The 27478-nt window shown below is 36.6% G+C and overlaps 1 protein-coding gene across 1 annotated transcript in view; it reads left to right on the top strand.

Annotated features, from left to right (window-relative positions):
- Smp_122780 (putative leucyl-tRNA synthetase) overlaps positions 1-26646 on the top strand; it is a gene marked incomplete at its 5' end in the record, with an annotated part of 34380 nt that extends 7734 nt beyond the window's left edge. The window contains 11 exons of the mRNA XM_018796385.1: positions 3882-4057; positions 5595-5648; positions 8082-8192; positions 9944-10062; positions 11636-11802; positions 13136-13327; positions 17061-17243; positions 17962-18140; positions 21144-21221; positions 24586-24846; positions 26393-26646. Coding sequence (XP_018650603.1) covers positions 3882-4057; positions 5595-5648; positions 8082-8192; positions 9944-10062; positions 11636-11802; positions 13136-13327; positions 17061-17243; positions 17962-18140; positions 21144-21221; positions 24586-24846; positions 26393-26455 — 1583 coding nt within the window. The 3' untranslated portion in view covers positions 26456-26646. The remainder of the gene's footprint in view (positions 1-3881; positions 4058-5594; positions 5649-8081; positions 8193-9943; positions 10063-11635; positions 11803-13135; positions 13328-17060; positions 17244-17961; positions 18141-21143; positions 21222-24585; positions 24847-26392) is intronic.
- Between the last annotated feature and the right edge of the window lie 832 nt (positions 26647-27478).

Raw genomic sequence — 27478 nt, forward strand, 5'->3', positions numbered from 1 at the left:
TCGTCAGCTGGATGTACCTGACGAGTCGCAAATAGGACGAAACGCGCGTCCTGGATTCCACTGCTAGCCACTATCCATCTTTGCTTACCATGCTTGTGAATTAAGGCTATATCGAGGCAATACGCACAGTATGCACATATGCCAATTAGAGACTGACCAGTTGCAGTCCTAACACATCGATGGGAAGATTCAAACAAACAATACTAAACAAGTAAATTTGTGAAATAGATCAAGTCAGATAATGATCTTTCTTTCCTTAAGTTGTTTTATTTATTAAACATTATTAATACAAGGAGTCACCAAATACATATGCACAACACCTCTTCATTCGATTTGTATGAGAGCTGGGATGTTGCCTGGGTGTTCAAACCGAAACAGGTGGTTTCCTTAGAGAGCCACATCCCGAGCATTTGACTTAAAGGTCTAATCCGTAAGATAGTGGAACAACGTAAGGAGATGCAGTCCTATGGTAGCCGGTGACGAACAGTTGGTTCAGATGTCTTCCTATCCCTCAGGATCCTATAGCCCATGTACACAATATTGGTTTGGAATCAGGGTTTTCCAACTCCACTAGATGGATCCTCCGTACCGTTTATTTTACCTTAAAAAAGTCATTTGTGGGTGCCCCCGAATGCCCTGGTACGGTCGAGTGGGGGGATTCAGCTCTCTCTCTTGAAATGTTCTCACACGGCCACGCGTGTACAGCCTCTTTCAGGGAAGTCCTACTCAATGTCTTCTCGTGGCGGGGTTGTTGTTTACAAAATTGAGAGGACGAAAAGCGAATGTCCGGCACTTTAACTGGGTTGGTGGACACGGAATGTCCACCTAGGGGATCCGTCGTACACAGGCCGAATTGCGACACTACGGATAATCGTCGAACAATTTGTTGAGCGGAATTCGTCACTATACACCAACTTCATTGACTATGAGAAGGAGTTTAACAGTGTGGACAGGAGAACATTATGGAAACTTCTTCGAGTTCCTGAGAAGATTGTTAACATTATCCAGAACTTATACGACGGACTACTGTTCAAAGTCGTACATGCAGGACAGCTGACAGGTGCATTTCCAGTAATTACTGGAGTCAGACAAAGCTGTCTACCCTCCGAGTTTCTCTTTCTTATGGTGATTGACTGGATTCTGATGACCTCGACATCTGAGAGGAAGTACGGAATACAATAGACAGCTCAGAACCAATTATACGATTTGGAATTCGCAGATGATCTAGCCCTCCTATCTCATACACACGTACAAATACAGACGAAGACAGCAAATGTAGCAGCAGCCTCTGCATTAATAGGTCTCAACATACACAAAGGATAAAGTAAGGTTCTCAAATGCAACACGGAGAACACCAACCCAATCACACTTGATGCCGAAACTCTGTAAGAGTTGGAAACATTCACGTACCTGGGGAGCATCGTTGATAAACAAGGAGGATTGGATGCAGATGTAAAGGCGAGGATTGGCAAAGCAAGGGCAGCATTCTTACAATTGAAGAACATATGGAACTTAAAACAACTATCAATCAATATTGAAGCGAGAATCCTCAATACTCATGTTACTCAACATTCACTGGCTGGATACCATCAGCAACAGCCTTCTGTGAGAGGGGACAAACCAGCTTTCAGCTGAAGAGAAAATTATCAAGCGACGTTGGAAGTGGATAGAACTTTCATTACAGAAATCATTAAACTGCATCACGAGGCAATCTCTGACTTGGAATCGTGAAGGGAAGCGGAAAAGAGGAAGGCCAAAAAACACATGACGATGGGAAATAGAAGCAGATATAAAAGGAATGAATAAAAAGTGGAGAGGATTGTCTAGAATAGGGTTGTATGGAGAGTGCTGGTGAGTGGCTTATGTTCCTCTATAAGGGGTAACAAACGTAAGTAAGTAAGGTGCATTATTTAGACTAGAAATGAACGTGATACAACAGCAACGTTGAGAGACAGACAAGAAGAGGATCAAGAATTGCGAAACCTACCTACAACAAACAACTCTAGTCTCAAATTAAAAGTTATCATCGCCTATTGACGGTATTCTTATTTACTGTGACACGACCATGGTCATGCCGCGACATTTCGTCTCCAAAAGTATGCGAAGATTAATATTTAGTAACTTTCATTCTTTGTCTTATCCTGGCGCAAAAGTTTCGACTATACTAATCAATGCCAGATATATATGGCATGTCTTACTGAAGGATGTACACAAAACGGTTAGATAGTATTCGGCCTGTAAGCATTCAAAAGTTAGTCGTCACACAAATTCACCCATCGGTGTTTTCTTACAACCAGATTTATAAAGGACAGTGGTATTTTTCCTCTGAGTATATTTTATAGTGTTGATCGTTAAATTACACATCAAGACTACTGTTATTACTGTGATTGAATTTATTTCAGTTAAGGTGATCCCAAGTGTACCTCTTTTTTCAAGAGAGGTTTATCATCTGTACTTTACGAGTACAAATACAAAAAAGACTAAGAGCCTTCGACCTAAAGGTCTAATCCATAAGACAGTGAAACAACGTCAGAAGATGCCGTCTCATGGTATCCGGTGACCAACAATTGGTTCATACGCCATTTGTTCCATCAGGATACTGGAGCCAGCCCATGTGCACCATTGGTTTGTAATCATGGTTTTCCAACTTCCCTAGGTGGACTCTCTGTGTCCACCAACCGGGACATTCGCTTTTCATCCTTTCAGTTTCGTAAACAATAGTAATACCGTAAGATGGCATTGAATAGGACTTTCCTGGTAGTGGTTGTATGCATGTGGCCGTGTGAGAGCATTTCAAGAGGGAGAGCGGACTCTCCTCACTCTCGACCATACCAGAGCATTTGGATACAATTTGTTTAATTAATATACATTATTTTTATTATTATTATTATTTAAACACATATATATTGGTACAAAAGGGCACCAGGTACATATGCGCCACACTATTGTGTGTGTGGGCTGTGATACTGCCCGGGTGCCCAAACCGAAGCAGGTGGTTTTCTTAGGGGGCCACACCCCGAGCCTTTGACCAAAAGATCTGATCCACAAGGCAGTGGAGCATCGTGAGGAGATGCAGTCCCATGGTAGCCGTTGACCAATGACAGGTTCTGTTATATCCCCCGGTGAATTACGAATGTTAACTTTTAGGTCTATTTATCGACCAATGTATTATGCCTATTTCCTACTGTACAATTGTTACGTAACTAAACTATTCATATTCGTTTCTCTTATCATGAGCTTTATTTTGATCTTTGATTTATTATCATACGATTCTTGAGTTATACTCAGTTATTGATTACTTTGGTTTGTATAAAAACCCAGTATGTTTGTAAATAATGATTCATACCACTGAGGCTGTTATTGGTGTTTTGGACATAACTGGCTGGGCTAGGCAGATCGCAGGACCGGTTAGCACTCTAGACTGCTCGTACAAGTTTCGTGTCACTGTTCCAATCGACAATTCGCTGCTCCCTGTTTGGCGGTCTTATCGCGTCACACATTAGCAAATCATCCACTCGGCCACAGATATAACAGGTTCGTCCGCCCTTCGTTCCATCAGGATACTGGAGCCCATGTGCACGATTGGTTTGGAATCAGGGTTTTCCAACTCCCCTTGGTGGACCCTCCGTGTCCACCAACCCGGTTAAAGCGCCGGACATTCACTTTTCGTCCTCTCACTTTCGTAAACAACAGTTATGCCACGAGAAGGCAGTGAGTAGGACTTCCCTGACAGAGGCTATATATTCGCTGGCCATGTGAGAGCATTTCGAGAGGGAGAGTAGACTCTCCCCACTCTCGACCGTACCAGGGCATTTGGGGGCAATTAATATACATACTTTTCCTAATCTATTTCTTTTTTTTCCCACTCTTTTTGTTATTAGTCTTTTCTATAAATGGTCAAACATCTGACGGCTCCTTATCAGAATTATTAGATATACCTTTACCACCTGGAAAATTAATTTCTTCAGAAAAAGATTCACTAAATTTAGATCAATCTAATATTGTTCTCAATGAAGAAGATTTAAAACGTTGTATATTATCTACTCCTATCTTTGAGGTATGTAAAAATTCAATTATTTGTTTACATATACATCAATTTATGTATATCAATATCGTTTATTATATTCTCGACAATAATATTGTGGTGTGGTCTACTTATATCCATATAAGTAGTATTTGATAATGGTTAGACATAGAATGTATTTTGGCAGATAACCGATAAGGAAAGAATCGAAATGAAGCGCAATTGGTAGGAAAATGCATGAACAATGAAATTAGAGAAGATGGATTGATATTTACAGAAGGAACAGTGAAGATTGATACAATTGATTGTTATTTTGTAAATTAACTGTTTGTTGTATGGTTAACAGAATTTAGTGAGATAGTCTGTAATTTTTGTCTAAATACATTCAATTATCACCAGTCATGTTTTGTTCATTACAATACTAGATTAATTATTTCAAACTTTCTTCTAATGTACAGACAGATATCACCCAAATAGATGGTTGGCACAAGGTGTAGATCCATGTACTTAGCTCCGAACAACACTCTATGTATGAAGACTAGTGTTACTACTCGGTTGCCCCTACTTGAAGTAGGTTGGATGGGATTTTAGCCCTGGACCTAGTGGCTAAAATTCGAATGCCCTGATTAATAAGCTACCACTCCATCAGAGTATGTGATCCTATACTTGGTTATACTTTTTCTGAGGTCATCTGCTGATGCACTGAAGTCACAGTTTGCATGTGAATTTGCGTTAGGTGTTTTAGATCTGACCTCAATTTACAATTTTATTAATCAAAATCTCGAGGATATAATGTCATTTATTTAGCCGTTTCAAAATGACCCGATTATTTATATTCATCTATTATTAATTATTTATCGAATGTGAGAAACATATACAAATTTCTTTGACTACTTTTAAGTAAAAGGGTTTTTATCATATGTTGGCCCCACCTTGTGAATAAGTAAAAATTAGAAAGCATTGGACAATTATTTTAATCTTGGGTAAACTCTTCAGCTGTAGAGACTCGCCACCTGCCCCCCTTAATGCTCTGGTACGGTCAAGGGTGGATAGCGTCCGCTATTCCTGTTGAAACGCTCTCATATGGTCACGCGTATACAGTCACTACTATGGGAGTCTTGTTCTCCGCTTTGTGGTTTGTCTGTTATTTACGAAATTGTGAGGACAAAAAGTGAATGCCCGGCGCTTTAACCAGGTTTGTGGGTACGGAAGATTCACCTAGGGAAGTCGGGTTCGAGGATCCTAAGAGAACAGTTGGTGTGTGAACCTATTGTTATTTACCGGCTATCATGGGACTGCAGTTCTTAGCATTGTTCTAATGTCTTATGGATTAGGTCTTTAGATCTAAGGCTTGAAGAGTAGACTCCAAAGAAAACCAACTACTTCGGTTTGAGCGCATATATATTTAGTGCCTCCTCATTAATTCAAGATTGAATGTTTCAACAAACTAATAGATCATTCAGTGGTTATCCCTAATTCTAATCATTTCAGGCTATAAAAAACTAATTTCTCATGTGAGAGAAAATATCAATGACCTTTTTCTTTGTTAACGCTTCATTTTTCTAAAAAGCTTCATGGGAAAACAGTTGGTGAATCTATGGATAAAGCTATGCAAATCTTAAAGGTATGTTAAACTAAACCTATTTTATTGCTACTTTACATTTTTCGTTTATTGTTTAATATTAACCTAACAGTATGAATATAACGGAGTCGATTCAGGTTATCCCGTTATATCCCGTTGAGATTAATGAATGGTAAATGTTGAGAACTATTTATGGATCAATATGATACGCGTATTTCCTATTGTATAATTGTTAAGTAACTAAACTATTCATATTCATGATCCTCATATTCTAAGCTTTATTTTGACCCATAGACTATTACTGTACGATTTACCATTCTTGAGTTATGTTCAGTCAATCGAATACTGTCTCCTACATTCATAGTCACATTTGACTAAATCTTGTACAAATATTATTTTCCATTTTATTGGTACGATGTAGTCAGTCTGTTTGGTATATAAACTCAGTATGTTTGAAATACATGATTCATATAGCAGAGGCTGAGATCGGTGTCCGGGAGTTAACGCTCCGGGCTAGGTGGGAAGCAAGGACCGATAACGGCTCTAGACCGCTTGTACGAATTTTATGTGTCGTTGGTCCGACTGATAATTTACTGTACTCTAATTGGCAGCATCTTCTCGTCATATATTGATAGGGGCAAAAACACACATGTTATAACAATATTCAACATATCAAAGGTACATAGTTCTATTTATTCATCTAAGTTGTTTAGTTCAAAAAAATATCTGTTATAATCATAAGTTTCTGAATAAATATAGTATACTTATCATTCAGTCAGTCAGCTTCAACTTAGGACTAGGAACATATATGCATCGGTCCAAGTTGCCATACCTCATTAGCACAACAAGATGAACACTGAATTCATAGAAGTAGTTAATTTAATGGTGGTAATATACAAAAGAAGTTAGGGACTTCAAGCACTGATGTCACGTTTTGGTTTGGCCTCCCTTAACTCTCTTCCAAGCATCCCCAATACTAGTCATCATTGCATGTCATAGTATACTTATGCACCATTATGTTTTGTAAACAATAGTATAATAAGATCTCGGGATCTATCTAGGCAAATATCAATTTTTTTACACCAAAGTATTAGTTATATTATTGTCACATTTTGTGATTAACTGTTCACTATCCAATGACCAATATCGTATTTGCCTAGTTCTTTGAAAGCTTATTACACTACGGTAGAAAGGATATCATTCTTCTCATGATTGCCATTACACATTGCTGACGAGTAGCAACTACCGTGAATCCTAGGTTCAAGATTCAGTGTTTAGTACCTATAAAACACTTGACTTCCAACTAAAATTTCATAGATTCAAACTCCTCTTCAATCACTTCGGTTTGTGCTGCATTTACACAGATAATATGCTTCAAAGTCAATTACATAACAGAATAATTTATTGCTTTAAAGATCCCAATTGAATAGTATTTTCAAAACTGTTTCTGGTTTATAAGCTTTTCTCACTTATATTTACGTATTCACTACAAGCCTATTTCTTTATATTAAGTTCTGCTATGTTGTCCTTCCTGTCTTTTTTTCCTCTCTGTCTTCTATCCTTTTTCTATTCCTATATTATATCATTCTCTTCGCTTCGCTCCCCCTATTCAGGATTTCTTACTTATTTCTTGTATGATGATCGTTGTTGTGTTGTGATGTGACTTGTTTGTATTGATTCTAATTGATTAGTATCGATCAATTAATTCCCCTTTATTGTTTTGGTGATAATGGTAGTTGCTTGAATTGATTGGTACAATGAATTGAATTATTATTTGGTTAGAGTGAGTTTTTATGGTACAATAGTGATGATTAGACTGTAATAATAGGACGAAACGGACATCCAGTGCTTCCAGGTTTTCCATGGTGGTCTAGCTTCAATTGAATCATGATTTCAACTATGAAAATACTGAAATCTCCACAAAACCCCTCCTGATTAGACTGCAAGTCATTTGATTAAGTTCAGTTATGGTTTCGAACCAATTAGGATTGAGACTATTGACCTCAAAGCCACTATGATCACACTATGATCAATCAAATGTTATCTTTTCATTTCAGTCTTCTCATTCGAATAATGGGTTTTGATATACTGTAAGAAGTGCATATTGTAACGAGATCAAATCGTAGAATATAACATGTTTTTCATCTTAACCAACGGATTAAATATTCCATTGGAGATGTTAATCACTAAGATATGATGATTTATGATAATATAGAAATTACTACATTTTGGTATTGGTTGTTTTATGGCACTCGAAGCCAACGGTACTGGGTTCGAGTCCCGGATTCTTAATTGATTCTTGATCTTGGAAGAAGGGTATCTAGTATAGATATTCATTTAAGATAATTTAACATCCCATTGGTGTAGACATGGAAATTTAAATATTTCAATATATTTTATTATCTAAATTCATATTTGAATCTTCTTTTTATATTTTTAATTTATAAAAATTCTCATTAATAAATTTTATGTTAGGTTAGTGGACGTGGTGGTTATCGTTGTGATAATATGCGTACTGATTGGTTAATCTCTAGACAACGTTATTGGGGTACTCCTATACCAATTATACATTGTGATTCATGTGGGGTAAGGGATATATATATATGTATATTAATCAGGTTGAATTCTATTTATAAGATAATTATCTTTCATTTATTTCAAGTGGTGCTTTCTCATTATAGTGATATTACCCTGAAAGGTTTATATTTGGATAGATGTTTACATAGATGAAGTCGTTTGTTAATAATGAGTTCAGATAATATGTAAAAGTATTTAAGAGTAGAAACTAAACTATACTTGTTTGGTTTTATTGACTCAAATGTTTAACAGTAGGGGATTGAAAAAAATATGGATAGAGTTCAGTCACTCACTACTAATTTGTACATGGTTTGTGTATTGGATTTATTTATTTATTTATTTGAACACATAAATATTGGTAAAAAGGAGCACCGAATATATATGCTCCACACAAATCTCATTTGATTTGTGTGAGAGCTGTGATACTGCTCAGGTGCCCAAACTGAAGCAGGTAGTTTTCTTAGAGGGCCACACCCCGGGCCTTTGACCTAAAGGTCTGATCCACAAGGCAGTGGAGCATAGTAAGGAGATGCAGTCTCATGGTAGCCAGTGACCAACAATTGATTCATACGCCATTTGTTCCTTTAGGATACTGGAGTTCATGTGCACCATTGGTTTGGAATGAGTATTTTCCAACTCCCCTAGGTGGACATTCCGTGTCCACCAACCCTTGTAAAGAACCAGAAATTCGCTTTTCGTCCTCTCAATTTTGTAAACAACAGTAATGCCTTGAGAAATCAGTGAGTAGGACTTCCCTTGTGGAGGCTACATACGCGTGGCCATGTAAGAGCATTTGGAGAGGGAGAACAATGAAATAAACCTGAAATGTTTTTAAATTTGAATAGATGTTTACATAGATGAAGTTGTTTGTTAATAATGAGTTCAGATACTATGTAAAAGTATTTAAGAGTAGAAACTAAACTATACTTGGATGGTTTTATTGACTCAAATGTTTAACAGTAGGGGATTGAAAAAAATTTGGATAGAGTTCAGTCACTCACTACTAATTTGTACATGGTTTGTGTATTGGAGAGTTTAATTTATTCAATTAGTCCGTCATAATGTAGAACCCAGTACGTATGTAGGTCAGTTCAAGTTGTTATACCACATTACCATAGACAGATGAAATTTGTTAGGACAAATCCCAGAATATTTGAGGTAACAACAACATCAATAGTAATAGAAAAAAATTAGGTATCGAAGATATGAATAGAGAAGAAAATATAAATTAGTGGCATAGAAATGCATAAAGTGTTATGAGGAAGTCAGAAGCTCATAATCTGCGAAAAGACAGAGAATGAATCTACATGTGTCGTTTCAATCGATTTCGAGCCATTTCTTTCAAAGTCTCTAGATACCGGTTACGATAATCATGAGTGCTACAATCAGGTAGTCCACACCTATTGATATGGATCATTGCAGTTGTCAGTGATTCCATGACCTGACGTCGTGTGTTGGTTTGTCGTGTCCTAGTTTTATACCAGCCTATTCCTACACCAGACAACATCATCGGTCGAGGTAGGAATTAGTGGTTGTGTATGCGTAACAGATGAATAGAAACTAGAGAGGATTGTTCAGGATAGGGTTGGATGGAGAATACTGGTGGGAGGCCTTTGCTCCTCTACGAGGGTTATCAGGCGTAAGTAATTATTTGATTACTGAAATATGTTGGCCTTGTATATGTAATTAAAAATCATTAATTGGAACTTTTACAATTTCTCTTATTCAATGATTTTATATTTTTAAATATATATTTATAGGCAGTACCCGTACCAGAAGATCAACTCCCTGTACTTCTACCTCCATTAGAAAGTTCATTGAAACGAGGTGATGAACCTTTAAAGCATAATGAATCCTGGCGTAAAACAACTTGTCCTAAGTAAGAAAGCTGTTATTTTCATTTTTTTTTGTTAATCTCTATTTCATTTATCTAAATATAGTTTTTCATCATGGAATTGACTTCAATAGTAGAACTATTGTAATGCCGGAGTTACTGTGCTTGTGTTTCATCTTGGTTCGAGATTCCTCAGCAGCGTAAAATGTGTACCTCATGAAGAATTGAATATGATCCATGATAAGAATAATCTCAAATTAAATCAGTCTCCAGAACTAATTACCTAAACAGTTTTCATTTTAGTAAAATTTATTGTGTGGTTATCGCTCTCACATTTGTTGATTGCCGTATATGTAAATAAATATATTAGATTGAGGCCGTGAATCAGTCAATGTTAAACTGCCATTGAATGCTTGGAAGCGCAATTTGTTAGATTGGTTGAGGTTAGTCGTCAACACCGTTGGATACCAGATCAGTTTAGCGTTCAAGTTCGAGACCGAATCCCGCCTATGAGATCATGGGTGCACACTGCTGTGGGATCCCATACTAAGACGAAACGGCCATCCAGTGCTTCCAGGTTTTCAATGTTGATCTAACATTGGTCGATTCATGATCTCAATCAAAAACCTAACAATCTCTAAAACCTCATAATAAATTTCATATCAAGAGTTGCAATCATTACTTTTATAGATTAATTTTCGAATAACAATCGGTTTGATTATCTACGCTTGGTGTTGTCGACTTGTATCTTCTTATTGTTATTTTGAACTGCAATTGATCGGTTTCAATTGATCGAGTCCCAGAGAGAACATCAACTCTGAGATGCAGGTACATCCAGCTGACGAGTCTCAAATAAGACGAAACGCACGTCCTGAATTACACTACTAATCACTATCCATCTTTGCTTGCAAATTAGATTCTGTTCATTATAAAGAAATACAAGATTGCCTCTGGTACCTATTACAAGTCACGTTTGATTAAGTTTCTGGTCATTGAGGTGTGTAATTTTTAGGATTTTACACCTTTAGTTACGGTGCGACAATATACGTCAGTCATGTAATTGTCTTACATTCCTTGGGAAATTTTTATCAACTAACCTTTCAGTTATAGCCTCAACAAATGATGTGCTATATGGAAGCAGCTGAAATGATACGTTTAAAATATAACCAAACTACCGACACCAGCGTTCCTAGTTAAAAAAATTTATGTAAGTATCATATCAGCTATACTTGAATACATAAAGCTGAACTTGGACAGTACCTACATGATTTTATCACCGTATATGAACAATCTTACGAAGATAATGTTGATTATGTTACAGAAATTTGCCGAAGATTCTCAGATCATAGAGGCCATGTTTCAGATGTAGATCAGAACTACTCGCGGCTGAGCGTTGTAAAACTGACCTTTTACAGACACACTAACATCACAGCAGTGCAAAAGATGGCTCAGTCTTACAGAAAGGTTCGAAATGCATCCCGTGCTTAAGAACATTTATTACCAACTAGTAAAGTGCGTTTTTACTTGGAATCCTATTTCAAAACCAGTAACCAATGTACAACAAATATATACATATATGTATATTATCTATGCGGTTTAAATGTTTTTAAAATTTTAGATGTGGTAATCCAGCGAACCGTGAAACTGATACACTAGACACATTTGTTGACTCGTCATGGTATTATTTACGATATTTGGACCCACAGAATAATTCATCAATTTGTGATAGGATAAAAGCAGCTAATAGTCTACCTGTTGACATTTACATTGGAGGTTTGGAGCATGGTAAGATATTATTGTCGTTTAGTGAAAAGTAATGCATTGAAGTTGTATAAATACTAAATGTTGGGTGGTTGGAGGTAATCGATAAAAAATCTCAAGGGACCTAGGTTTCGTGATAGTGGAGAAGATTTGTAGCTCAGGTGGATGGGAACCTAGGTTTCGTGCTAGTTGGGGATCATTAGCAAGGAGGACCTAGAATTTTGGAGGAACTAATGCTATCTGCCGGATACAAACCATCCATTTTGATAGTTTGTGTTGTTATTACTGTGGTATTTGGGTTGAGACTGACTGATAGGCTACACCAGTCAGATATATCATTTCAATGTCAAACAATAAAGTAGGAAATGCTAAAAAGCGCACACTATTGACCAGGATTTATTGGAACTTAGTGACGAAACATATATTTACTATTCGTTGAAAATCTGACCTAATTTTCTGAGTTTGATCATGTATTTCAACTCAGGATACCCGTTAAGAGATTTCTACTCACATTTGATTTTCACACTGAAGTAGCTAGTTGGGCTTGCATATGCGAAGCGTTTATATCAATATCAGAACGTCTAACACAACTCTGACCTATAGAACTGAGATGCTTTCAATTGATAGATCACTGAGTAGCAATTTTTTATTTTTATTTATACACATAAATATTGGTACAAGCGGGTACCAGATACATATGCTCCCCACAAATCAAATGAGATTTGTGTGAGGGATGTGATACTGCCAAGGTGCCCAGACTGAAGCAGGTGGTTTTCTTAGGGGGGCACACCCGGAGCCTTTGACTTAAAGGTCGGATCGACGAGGCAGTAGAACATCGTGAGGCGATGCATTCCCATGGTAGCCGGTGACCAACAATAGGTTCATATGCCGTTTATTCCTTCAGGATACTGGAGCCCGTGTGCACCATTTGTTTGGAATCCGGGTTTTCCAACACTCTTAGATGAACTTTCCGTGTCCACCAATCCGGTTACAGCACCGGTCACTCGCTTTTCGTCCTCTGAATTTCGTAAACAACACCAGTGTCACGAGAAGGCAGTGAGTGGGACTTCCGTGACAGAGGCTATATTACGCATGACCATGTGAGAGTATTTTGTGAGGGAGAGTAGACTCTCCCCACTCTTGGTCATACCAGGGCATTTGGGGGCCACTAAGTAGTTATGAGTGTTACACCTTCAAGATAGTGCAGAATGTAAAATGTCATATCTTTTGAACTTAATAAAAAGCTATTTACTTAGCTGAACAACTATTTCCTCTGAATATGTATTTACAATCATAGCAGCATATTTGAGCATCATTTACCACTTTCTACCTTTGATTTTCTGCTTTCTAAATTTAGCTGTTCGTCATTTGTACTATGCTCGTTTTATTGCACATTTCCTACATGATATAAATGTAATACCGTGTAGAGAACCATTTAAACGTTTCCTTCCTGTTGGTTTAGTATTGGGTCAAACGTATATTGATCCACAATCTGGTCGTTTTATACCAACACAAAATGTTGATAAAAGATATTTATCTGAAAAAGAAAGTGAGTTTATGTTCATTCCCTCTATTTTATATGTATATGCCTGTTATTTTTGTTTCGTAAATGAAACTTCCAGAACAACCCTGAGCATATAAAGTTATGTAAGATGGTTATATCGAAGCAAATTTTACAGGATATATTTTAACAAAAGCTGATTGAATTTCGATCATGAACGGGATAATTCGAGCCCTTACTAACAGCGTACCTGTTGAATAATTTCATAGCTATTTGGCTTCAGTACTTCAGTGGATAATACGGTGATATTCAAAGAGACAAATACTTGGGTTGAAGTTCGAAATATGAACATCAATCCTAGGATTCAGGTACATTAAACTGATGAGTCCCAAATAGAATAAAATGTACGTCGTGGATTTCACTGTCAGACATAGATCATCTCTTCTAACTTAGGGGTAATAGGTTCATCGAAAGATTCATCTTCAACTAATATTGTGGTGTGAGTTACTTATATCTACATAAGTAGTATACGGTGATGGTCAGGCATAGAATGTATTTCACTAGAAGATCGATAAGGAAAGAACCGAGACGGAACGCATATAAACGCACATAAACAATGAAATCAGAGGAGATGGACTGATATTTGCAGAGGGAACAGTCAAGATTGAGACAATTGATTGTTTTTTTGCAAATTAACTGGTTGTCAGATTTTAGTGAGATAGTCTGTAATGTCAAATGCATTCGATTGTTCCCACCCGTGTTTTATGTTCACTACAATATCGGTCAACAAGCATCATTGAACCCTTAAGATAGTATTGAATAACTCATTTTATCTGAATTTAAGACTCTAGAGGATCCCACTTGACTAATCTCCTTACTTTCTACAACCATGATCAAATGGGACATTGTCTTTTAATGGAGGCAAATGTAAATGATAGTACGTAGTCCACTTTAATAATATGAGTAGTTTGTATCATTTCTAATCAGTATGACGAATTTTTCCACTCATAATGATTAGGTTAACTACTAATGTCATGTATAATGATATGTATATGGTTTCATACTTTTTTTAAAATTAGAGTTAGAATATTGTTGTGATATGATGATATGGAGATATGCATCCTAGCTACTGTCGTACATAGTCATCGACTTAAATCGTGTTAATCAAGAACGGAATAAGTCAAATACGGGAATAAATTTTGAATATGTATATTTTGACAGTCGTTGATCCAGAAAGTTATTCAGAATGAAAAGCGGGAAATTAAGGTGAATCGGAATAGAGTAGGAGAGTGATCCAACTTAATGTGATGAAATGTGACTCGTTATTTATAGTCAGGCATTAATAAGCTATCGATATGTGATGAGTGTGGGATAAGCAGTGCACACAAATACTCTCATATAAAAAAGTCAGGGTTATTAAGTGAATAATCAACAAGGTCAAAACGTGACTTGAGAAGAATGAATAAGTCGGCCAGTACGGAACTAGAATAATCCATGTAGGCTTGGCATAGTGCTAGATACTGCTATTTAACCAGACCAATTTAGTAAAACGGTTACTATTTGCCATATAGAGGTATTGTAGTGACTAAAGTTGAATTCATCATTAATTTTATCCATAGATTAACCTCAGTTAATTGATCATCAGATTGTATTACCGATTGATTGAATTTAGAAATGTAAACCGTTGAATAGCAGATCAATGTTTCAATAGTTAGCACTCATCGCATTACCTCAGGATCCAGTATTTTATCTTTGGTAGATTCAGAGAAAGAGTTTCATACTAGAACAAAATGGCTGTTCAATTTTCCTTAGTCTACAGTGTTACCTCAACAGAGGTCAGTTTGTGATGAATATCACTTATAGATTACTAGTTCTGTGAAGAAATATGACAAGCTTTTAGTGTGGGCATAGAAAAGTTTATTATAAAATATTAACTACTTATAAGTATTATAGTAGTTTGACGTTTCTCACATTTTAAAAATGATTATTTTGATCGCTTTATTAATTTGTAATCTAGTTTTGATAAATAGATTGTTGGTATTCAGTTTATGGACAGATTAAGTGTACTTCACTAAAAAATCAGATATCCATATCGTTTCATAATTCTCGGAAGTTTCGTAGAATGTTTTAAGTATTGAACTGTAACTACATAAACCGTAGGTAATTAACAATTCAATGCCAATTACTAGTCTATCATAATTACAGAACTATAAACGAATCAAGTACTAATGAGCATTTTATAACCATGTCTTACTTTTCTTGGATATTATTACCGTTACGTCCGTCCATCCATCTGCCCTCTAATATATAGGAGAGAGTTGTCTTGATCTAATTTAGAGCATTGATGCAATAGGTTGTTTACTTCAATCTTGAAGCTAGCAAATGTGTGAGTCTCTTTGTGACTAAACGATCCTGGGGAAAGAGAGAAGAAAAATAATCTGTCACTTGCCTTTGACCTGATAGGTTGGCTAGCGAGGCGACAAGAATTATTACATGGGACTTAATTCAATGACAACCTCAAGTGGTATCTGACAGGGCTGTTCACTATCTCCATTTTTGTTTAACTTCATCATACACCTACTACTGGAGATAAACTTCTTGTCGACTAAATTTTCCGGAATTAATCTCGTACCAGGAGGTCCACTTATTGACTTTGAATATGCAGATGATATAGTCTTGTTTGGTGAAGACGCTGATAAAATGCAGTCTTCTGTTAGCCTGAGTAACAATGCCAGGATATTTGGAATGCGTTTCTCTCCCTCTAAATGTAAATTGTTACTCCAGGACTGCTGCGGAACATGGCCATTAAGAATAGAAGATACTCGTAAGTTACTAGTATTTGACCACAGATGTCTTAGAAATATTGTTCGTATCTGCTGAGATCACCGGGTAAGTAGCAATGGTGAGGTTAGGCTTTACTATATTTGGGAATGATGGTAAATTAGTTGATGAGGTCATGAATCTTCATCGACTGAAATGGTTAGGCCACATGTTACGTATGCCTGAACACCGATGTTAGGATATTCACAGGAATATCCCAAAAATTATCTCGAATGTAAAGTGGTATGTTTTCAGACTCTTCACATAATTCGCATGTTATTTCCTATTGGCCATTATTTACAGTTGTCCTAACTATGACTTTCACGTGTCGTTTTCCTACTGGTCAATTTTGAGTTGTCCTAATTATAACCTTTACATGTCCTTCCTTTCCATTGGTTACTGTTAATAATCATCTTAACTGTATAAATATGCCTTGTCTGTAAATCATTTTTGACCTGCTTCTGACCCCATAAACAATTCTTATTCAACGGCTGTGTTCTGATTTACTGGAGGTTTTGGGGAACAGTATTGGGGTCGTACTAGGATATCTGAATTTGGTCAACCGGTAGAATTTCGTGTAGTCTTATCGCAATACGCAATATTTCGCGAGGTAACAACCGATTACCACGACGTGCTATGCTGACTGGTATAGGGTATGGTTGGAAGAGAGTTAAGGAGGGCCAAACCAAAACATGGCATCAGTCCACAAAATCACTAACTTCTAGTCTGAGCCATGTTTGTAGATGTAGACTATTCGGTTGCAGTCCTCGTGACTATCGTAACCAGTAGTGGTTTGACACTGTGTTTCAATCAATCAATCAATCAATCAATCACTTATCCATATATCCAAGTATTTTCATATATACAGTAATAATTTGAACGAATAGCCAATTAGGTTTGTCTCTGTCAAGCTTGTTTCATATTCTCTTTTCTCTTTTCTTGTTTTCTTCTTCAAACCAAGTTGAATATTATGAAATTGAAACTAAGAAACCAGTTCAAATGTATTGGGATAAAATGAGTAAATCTAAATTAAATGGAATTGATCCAACTGAAGTAGTTGATAAATATGGTATGGATACAATAAGAATTACAATATTGACAAATGTTGGGCCACATCGATCAAGAAAATGGTCTGAACAAGATGGTAAGCATGTTGATTATTCTTTTTTTTGTTTCCGAATGAGTTTAAGAAAATTGTTATAACTTTTGCCCTATCAATATTTATTTATTTAAACACATAGATATTTGTACAAAGGGGCACCAGATATATATACGCCACAAAAATCTTATTTGATTTGTTAGGGCTGTGATAGTACCTGGATGCCCAGACCGAACGGAGTGGTTTTCTTAGAAGGCCACACCCCGAGACTTTGACCTAAAGGTCTAATCCATAAGGCAGTGGATCATCGTAAGGAGATACAGTCTCATGGTAACCGGTGACCAACAATTAGTTCATACGCCATTTGTTCCATCAGGATACCGGAACCAGCCCATGTGCACCATTGGTTTGGAATCAGGATTTTCCAACACTCCTAGGTGAACTTTCCGTGTCCACCAACCCGGTAAGAGCACCAGACATTCGCTTTTCGTCCTCTCAATTTCATAAACAACACCAGTGCTACGAGAAATCAGTATGTAGGACTTCTCTGGTAGAGGCTATATACTCGTGGCCATGTGAGAGCATTTCGAGAGTGAGAGCTAACTCTCTTCACTCTTGACCTTACCAAGGAATTTGTATAATATACACAGAAATAAACTGTCGTAAGAGATAAATGGTTAAAAATTAAGATATCTTTGTACATTGTGTATTTCTATGACTGTTTTGATTTGATTTTTTTTTAATTATTTTGTTCATTTTCTAGTCATTCAAGGTGTTAATAATTGGTTATATAAAATGAATCGTTTAGTTGAACAATTAATTGAATATTCTAAAATTATACATCAATCTAATGTATCATGGGAATTGAAATGTGATATAAATGATCCATTATTAATTCATATACCAAATTTTTTAAAATATTATCAATCTATCATAAAACGGGTAATTTCTATAAAAATTTTCTAATAATCTTACTATATTTTACTTATGAAAATCCTTACTTTTGCCTGTTACTTCCAATGGAACTAAAGCCGCCGACCAACATTCTCTAACTCACTCTGTGTTCTGGGTCTTCCTTTTTAGTTTTGTCCAATTGTTGTTCATTCTTCTCATGTCTGTTTTCATTTTTCAGTGTAATGTGTTCTTTGGCCTTTAGGATTCCATGTGAAGGTTTGTCTTGTGACACAGTTGGGTAATTTCCTCAATGTGTGTCCTATCGACTTCCAGTGCTTCTTCTTTCTGATTTCTTCCTCCACTGGAATCTGGTTTGTTCTCTGTCACAGTAGGATGTTGCTGATAGTGTCTGGCCAACGGATCCGAAGTATTTTACGTAGACAACTGTTAATAAACACTTGTATCTTCTGGATGATGGCTTTCGTAGTTCTCCAGGTTTCCGCCACATACAGTGGAACTGTGATGTACATCTCTATACCAGACTCTATAATGATGTTTATCTACTTTTATTATTTTATTTATTATTCATTTATTCACACGTTTTTAGCTTACGTGATTGTTTAAATTATGTTTAAAAACAAAAAAATATGGAGTTCAAGTCTCAATCCGATTACCAATACTTTGATGTAAGTGCATTCAGCTGATTAGTTCCAATTAGCATGAAATATACGTTTTCGCTGCCAATACTATTCACCTATCGAATCTACTGAGAATTCTGTTGTTTCTCATTGAGTAAATCGTATAAATAATAAGTGAATTTTCTATTGTTTATCATGATCGAAGTTTGATATAAATACTACTATTATTGCATAGATAATCTTCCAATTTCAATGAATAACTCTTTATTAAAAGTTTTTATAGGTCCATATTGGTACCTGTATACTCAGGCAAGCCAATGTTGATTCGTTTGACTTGCCTGAGAATAGTCTTAAGGAATCGCCTTTAAGATGGACATACATTTTGTATTCAGTTATATATGTTATAGAAAAATAGACGGGATAGCCGTGGGCTCACCTCTAGGCTCGATTCTCGCTGATCTCTTAGCTTAGCTAAAAAATGGCTCATTTAAGGAGGCTATTTTGAGAAGCTCGATCTATACTGCCACTACATCGACGATACATTCGTTGTCGTAGATCAGAAAACCAGTAAGGATGAACTACTAGAACAGTTCGACAGTGTACATCCAGCGGTTAGTTTCACTGGTGAAGGTGAGTGTGACAAGAAGCTGAATCTCCTTGACGCAGGCGAAGTGGTGGCAGCGTGCACAGAAAAAGTCGATATAAGTCGGAGATTTCGAGTGATCGAAAGAATCTTTTATACATGAAACTACAATTCAACGGGGATGTTGCTAGCGATACTCTGAAAGAAAGATTAACGAAAGTAATTTGTAGTGTGGGGTGAGTTGCTTACATCCACATAAGTAGTATATGATGATGGTCAGGCCGAGAATGTATTTAACTAGAAGATCGATAAGGAAAGAACGGAAACGAAACGCGATCCGTATTAAAATGCATGAACAATAGTAATCGGTGACTGTGGACTGATATTTGTAGGAAGAATGGTCAAGGTTGATACTGTATGGTTATCAGATTTTAGTGTGATTGTCTGTAATTTTCGTGTCAAATACATTCGATTGGCCCTATTCGTGTTCTGTTCACTACAGTAGGACATTCTGTGCAGCCAATCTTGCGTTAACTTCTCGAGTCGACCAGCAATGTCTACTCAAACGAAGGATAAGTTACCTGAGTTAGCGTCCTCAATGTGCATTTACAAATTCAGCTGCTTCTGCGGAGATAACTATATTGGGCATACTACTGTGGTGTGGGCTACTTGTATCGACCTAAGTAGTATATGTCGTGAGTCAGTAATAGAATATCTGACAGCAGAAGGTTGAGAAGGTCAAGAAGGGAAGAAAGGTAACAGAAAGTAATTGGTATGGAAATGATGAAACAATGAAGCCTGAGGCAATTGATGAAGTGTCAGTATGATTTTCTTATTTTATCAAGCAACTTTGTAATTTGTGCTAAATACGTAATCGGTTCTCCTCAACTGTGTTTTCCTTCACTACGCTGCCATGCAACCTAACCATCGAATCAGTGAACAACTATCAACGTGGGTTACGAAGAGCCAGATAAAGACAGTACGCAGTTCTATGTTGGAACATCTAATTATTAGCGGTCCTAATGTAGATAAATCGAAATCATTTCGATGATCCATCGTATGCCTCCATTATTTCCCAAAGCAGTTCTATCCTGTCTCCTACACATAGCTGAAGCCATAGAAATTCATACATTCAACCCCAATTTATGTGTACAGAAGAAATTCATGACTCTTTACCCCTTCTATAACCGGATATAACTTAACAAACGACTTTTTTATTATCATTATCATTGTAAGATCGCGCAATTTCGTGGATTGGTTGAGGTTAGACATTAACACCATTGGATGCCAGCTCACTGTTCTAGGGGTAAAGCATTCCTGAGTGAGGCTGAATACCCTAGGTTCGAGTCCCGTGGGCGAGATCGTGAATGCTCACTGCTGAGGGGTCCCACAATAGGACGTAATGGCCTCCTAATGCTCCCAGGTTTTCAATTGATTCATGATCTCAATCAAAATAATTTATTGTATAAAGTGCTAATAACAAATCATCTTGAAGAATATTTTGTTGTTCTACATAACAGATTGATTTTAATTAAACAGTCATTCAAAATCAAAATGTAGTGGGTAACCATTTCCTTTTTCAGATTGAAGAGTTAAGCACTGATTATGAGATCTGGAAGCCCTCCATTCTATCCTTGGTTGGATCGTGATTGGGACTTCTGAACAAATAAACATTAGAACGAAATATCTCTTCAATGTTACTCTATTTTCTGTGATAACTTGTTTGAATGACGTCACTTCTTAACGAGTAATATCTTTAACGTGAGCTTGTTTCTACAATGCTCATTCCTCTACATCTCGTCTAGTATTTTTTTCTGTTTTTTTTGATAGGTCAATGAATATTATGATGATACATTTGTAATCAGTTCTGTTATTGCTCGACTTCAAGAGATGACTGAATTGCTTCGAGTAAGTCTGTTTATTTTTCATATGTTTCGTTAATAATCTTGTGCTTTATAAATGGTTCGGTCATATGTGTCTATGAAGCATTGCTTGTGTATTATGGGGCCACGGAGTAAGCAATGTCTGGGTTAGAAATACGGTACTACCTAAAGATGATAGAGCGACCCATGAGGTAGTTAATCTTCTCCAATTGAGTTGGTTGGGACATATGTTACGCATGCGCAACCACTACTTCCTACCTCAACCGGTGATGTAGAAATAGGCTGAGAGAAAACTAGGACACGACATCAGGCCGTGAAATCACTGACAATTGGAATGATCCATATCAATAGGTGTGGACTACCTGATTGTAGCATTCATGATTAACGTAACCGGTATTTCGAAACTTTGAAAGAAATGGCTCTAAATCGATTGAAACGACACATGTGGATTCATTCTCTGTCTTTTCGCAGATTATGAGCTTCTGACTTCCTCATAACACTTTCTGCATTTCTATGCCACTAATTTATATTTTCTTCTCTAATCATATCTTCGATACCTAATTTTTTTCTATTACCATTGATGTTGTTACTACCTCTTATATTCTGGGATTTGTTCTATCAATTTCATCTGTCTATGCTAATGTGGTATAACAACTTGAACTGATCTACATACGTACTAGGTTCTACATTGCAACTGACTAGCTGATTTACAAATGGTTTATGGTATTTAGGAAGAAACGAGTAAGTTGGGGAATTCGTTTTGTAAACAACATAATAATTTCTCGTTCTATTGATCTGGGCATTTTTGCTTACATACATCTGTCACCCCTCGTTGTGTAGCTTAGGCCGCTCACCAGCATTCTCCATCCAACCCTATCCTGGGCAATTCTTTCCGGTTGTTTCCAGTTGCTATTTTGATGTCTGTTTCCGATTCTCTACACAGTGTGTTCTTTGGTCTTCCTCTTTTCTGCTTCCATTCAGCATTCCAAGTTGTCTTTTCTCGTGATTCAGTTTGATGATTTCCTCAACGTACATCCTATCCACTTCCAACTTCTTTTCCTAATTTCCTCTTCAGATGCAAGCTGGTGATCTTGGCATATGTTCAGCTGATTGTTTATCACTGTTTTTGATCCATTGATTTTGGGATAATTTTTTATTATTGTTCTATGTTGACTGCCTGATCGATAGCTGATCACTTGATTATTAACTTGTCCTATGGGTTAGATTAAAAATCTATCATACGATGACTGTTATATCCTGATGAAGATTAAATTACGAGTGACTTCCGCGATCTAATAATGTACTAATATTCTGTAACTATTCTTTTTGTATAACTAGTCAGTAATTAGATTTTGTATATCTATATTCATCTTATTGTAAGCTTCGTTTTGACCCATGGATCATTATTATACGTTTGACTGTACCTGAAGTATTTCAGTTTATTAATTACCGTCTCTCACGTTCACAGCCACATTTTGACTTGATCCTGTATGAATGTTATTTCCTATTTTATGGTGCGGTGTAGTCTGTTTTGTCTGGTTGAAAAAGCAAGTATGTTTGTAATAAATGATTCGCATAGTTGGAGCTGTTATTAGTATTCCGGACTAAACTAGAAGGGCCAGCGGGGACAAAGGGTCAGTCAGGACGTTAGTCTGCGTATACCGGTCGAACGTCATTGGTTTGGCAGTTTTTTTTGATGGAGTTTTGTTCTCTGAACTGAATGGTTTGGTTGTGGAGCTTTCATCATCCTTTTAAACAACATCATCAGCACAAACTTCTGGTAGAGCTACCAACCTTGCCAATCATCTCAAAATCATATGAGCATAGTACGCTTCTCGTTGTTCGGTTTGGCACAGTGCTAAGACTGAATATGTCGTATTGAGATTAACAAATAAAATCACGTGATAACTAAGCGGGCTTAAATTCACAACAATGAGAGTCATGTTTTTTTTTTATGTCTAATTCATTCCAATAGATATTTCTATGTGTTGATAAACTTGTTTTCAGTTCCTTAAAATACTGATCTTCTCACGGTACTGGATCTTACCGAATAATTATTTGTTGAAGTTTTTATGTATTAAGTGGTTGATGGTGGTCGGTAAGAACATTTGTATCTGAGTTTCATGTTTGTTAGCTGCTGTCAAGTAGGGGGTGTCTAGGACTATGAGGGAACATTTGTTTCCTCGTACAGTTAATATAATCTATACAGCTTTAAAGTTTGAGATATTTACCATTAAACAATGTTGGTCTCGACTGACATTTTGTCGGACTGAAATATTTAGGAGGAACCAATTTCATATTTGTCTAGTGCTTAGTGCTTTTTTCCTTCCTATACTATATCGTTATATACAACCTTTCTTTATATACTACCACCACTAAATTAATTACTTCTATGAATCCGATGTTCATCTTGTTGTGCTAACGAGGTATGGCAACTTGAACCGATGCATAAATGTGCGTGGTCCTACGTTGTCGCTGACTGAGTGCTTAGTGCTATTTGAATGTCACAGAAAACAAGATTCTATGTATTTTTTAATGAGTCCTATATAGTATAAAATCTAATTCAAACAGGGTGCTTTTTTCCCTGTATATTTAATTCAAATAATTTTCTGTGAATCGGTCAGTTTATCATTCAGTTACTTCATATTAGTCTCATGATCACATAAACTATTCAATCATATTTCGACATACTAAACTATAAGTTATTCATAATCAACATTAAATTTTGTTCAGCTTGTGATGTGCACAATGGTGACTAGTATTTGGGATGATTGGAAGAGAGTTACGGGTGACCAAACCCAAATATGGGATCAGTGCATGAAATCACTGACTTCTAGTCTGAGCCATGTTGCTAGATGCAGACTATTCAGTTGGGGTCCACGTGACTATCGTAACGAATAGTGGTTTGACGCTGTGTGACATTGCTCAGAATAGATCACAATGGCGCAGATTTATACACTCTCTGTCTTCCCTTAAACTATGAGATTAAAATTGCTTCATATCTTCCTGTAGTATATCTTTATATACAATCTTTCTTTTATATATTACTACAATGGAAGTAACTACTTCTACGAATTCGGTGTTGATCTAGTTGTGCTAATGAGGTATGGCATCTCAGACCGATGCATATCTGTGTCTCGTCCTACGTTGAAGCTGACTGACTTGTTATGTGTACTTATTTCTTTTATCCGTAAGATTTAATGTGCTTGAGCTTTTATGTAAACAAGAGCTAGTATTGATTACCCAGTCCGATTAAGTGATGTAGTTCAGCAATATTCGAGCTTCCGATGAACTTGTTAAGTGGAGTTTTGTAATAATTTTGCTTGAAATGTCCAAAAGATCTGTATTCCATTGGTTTATTTGTATTTTTATTTTTTTCATGATTATAGAAATCTTCTATACATGTTGGTGGTCCAGGACCATCAAGTTTTTTATATCTACGTGCATTAGCTGATCTTATAGTAATGCTTACACCTATTGCACCAATTTATGCATCTGAATTATGGTCTGGTATACAATTTGCTTGTTTAACTTCAACACATTCAAATTTATATGAAATTCTTTCTATTCATTCGAGTAGAACATTGATGAATTCTAATGAAAAAAAGAAGAATGATTATTATTATTATAGTCATTGGCCTTATGATTTGGTAAGATGTTAAGTTTACTCATTAGTGTAACGTGTCAATAAACAAAGAGGCACCAAATAGATATGTGCCACATAAATCATATTCGATTTGCATGTGAGCTGTGATGCTGCCTCGGTCTCCAGATCGAACGAAGTTGTTTTCTTAGAGGGTCACATCCGGAGACCTTGACTTAAAGGTCTAATCCATAAGGCAATGGAACAACGTTAGGAAATGTAGTCCCATGGTAATCGGTGACCAACAATTGGTGCATGCTAGACTGGTTGGAAAAAGCGGACTCAGCATTTTGTCAGCGTCTTCACTAAATAGAAATATGTCATCGGCGTATTCCAAGTCAACAAGTAAGTCTCACGGTCAGTGTATGACATGGTGTCGTGGTGTGAAAGAAAGCTATACAGGACTGTCCTCTGTTGGATCTTCACTACTACCTAATTGAGGGCCTAGAGATGGTGCAACACTGGCTTTAAGCGTTACCAGATGGGACTCAGAATAGAATACAGTGACGATCTCGCTGTAACGTTCTTTTACTTTCTTCATTAAAAGTTATTATATCTTCCTTAACTGATAGAGTTCTTCTAGTTGTACGTTTCACGTTCCCCCATCATTATTCTTTTCATTACACTAACATATACTAATCTGTGGTTGTCATTGTTCTCATTTTCTCCCTTTTACTCAGCTTACCTTCTTTTTGTCTCCCCATTCTCATTGTTTTGTATGCATCATATATATTTAGCGCCCTTTCGTAGCGGTATCTGTGTTCAAAAAGTAAATAAATAATAGTTGGAAAACCCTGGTTCCAAACCAAAGGTACACATGGGCTCCAGTATCCTGAAAGAACAAATGGCGTATGAACTAATTGTTGGTCACCGGTTACCATGAGACTGTATCTCCTTACGATGATCCACTGCCTTATGGATTAGACCTTTAGGTCAAAGTCTTGGGGTGTGGCCCTCTAAGTAAACCACCTCGTCTGAGCACCTAGGTAGTATCACAGCCCACACGCAGAACGAATGAAGAAGTGTGTCGCATATCTATTTGATGCCTCCTTGAACCAATGTTTATGTGTTTAACGAAATAAGTAAATGATAAATAGAATGTTAAGTACAATAAACGTTATAAGTATATGTAAATATATCAGAATATTGGACAACTTGCGTTTAAACTAAAGTTGTAAACTATCTGGGATACAACTGCTTACTGAATGTTAATAAATAGTATAAAACAATATACAAAAGAGTGGAAGAGTAGCGAGTAAGAACATTCTTCAAAAGTTCTCACCCGACGATCTACACCCATATTGTTTCTCGTGTATTAGCTATCATTAGAATAAATTAACGTATTTATTTATTTGAACACATACATATTCGTACACAAGTCACTTGATATATGTGTGGGCTAGGATACTGCCCAAACCGAGGTAGATGGTTTTCTTACATTATGATTACGTCTCCAACATCAGTTAATTAGAATAAGTATTAATAAACTGGACTGATTTCCATAGACTATACTTTCGAACGTAAATATTATTTCTTTTTTTGAATTATTTTAGACCAAATATGTTCTTGAACAACCATTCCCTAAATTTGTATACTCTACTGAACTACCAGGATGAATTGTTGAACAATATGAAACAGGCAGTAGTACTACCAGCACTAAAAAATGAAAATGTTTTATCCTTATTTATACGTCGTTGATTTGGTGCTCAACAGTTCGAGATTGATTAAAGATAATATAAATGACTGTATGTGTATATATTTAATTCTTAATTCCTTACTAAGAAATAATAATGATACTTATTTATAGATATTTATTTATTTAAACACATAAACATTAGTACAATAAGGCACAAGATAGATATGCGCTACATAAATCATTCAATTCGCATGTGGGCTGTGATACTACGTGGGTGCTCAGACCGAACGATGTGGTTTTCTTAGGAGGCCACAGCCGGAGTCTTTGACCTAAAAGTCTAATCCATAAAGCAGTAGAGCAACGTTAGGAGATCCCGTCTTGTAGTAGCAGGTGACCAACAATTGGTTCATAAACCATTCTTTATCTGAACATCCTGGAGTCCCTGTGCACTATTTCATTTGAAATTAGGGTTTTCCAACTCTCCTAGGTGGACTCTCCGTGTCCACTTACCCGAATAAAGCGCCGGACATTCGCCTTTCGTTTTATCGATATCTTAAATAACAGTAGTGCTGCTAGAACTTGTTGAGTAGAACGTCCCTGGTGGTGGTTGTATGCATGTGTCTATTCGAGAGGATTTCCAGCGCAAGAGCTGACTCCCCCCACTCTCAATCTCACCAGGGGCATTGATATAGATATTAGTGCCTGTTTGGTCGATTAGTCGAGACCATAATTTATGGACGGGTCAATCAAAAGCGTTTGAAGGACTTCGAGGTGACGGCGCTCATTTAAGTATCTGATGCTCATGTACAATCGGTTCACAGAGGATTTTAGAGAAGGCTTGACAATTAAACGGCTACAATAAATAGCATTACTAAGAAGTTCCTTTCTTTGCAAGCGCGCGAGCGCTTAACCTCTAGACTACTGAGTCGGCCGGCACTCAATAGTGTTAATGTCTAACTTCATTCAATCCACGAAATTGCACTACCGTCCACCTTGGCCTTTA

This window comes from Schistosoma mansoni, chromosome 2 (genome assembly GCF_000237925.1).
Source record: "Schistosoma mansoni strain Puerto Rico chromosome 2, complete genome".
NCBI lineage: Eukaryota > Metazoa > Platyhelminthes > Trematoda > Strigeidida > Schistosomatidae > Schistosoma > Schistosoma mansoni.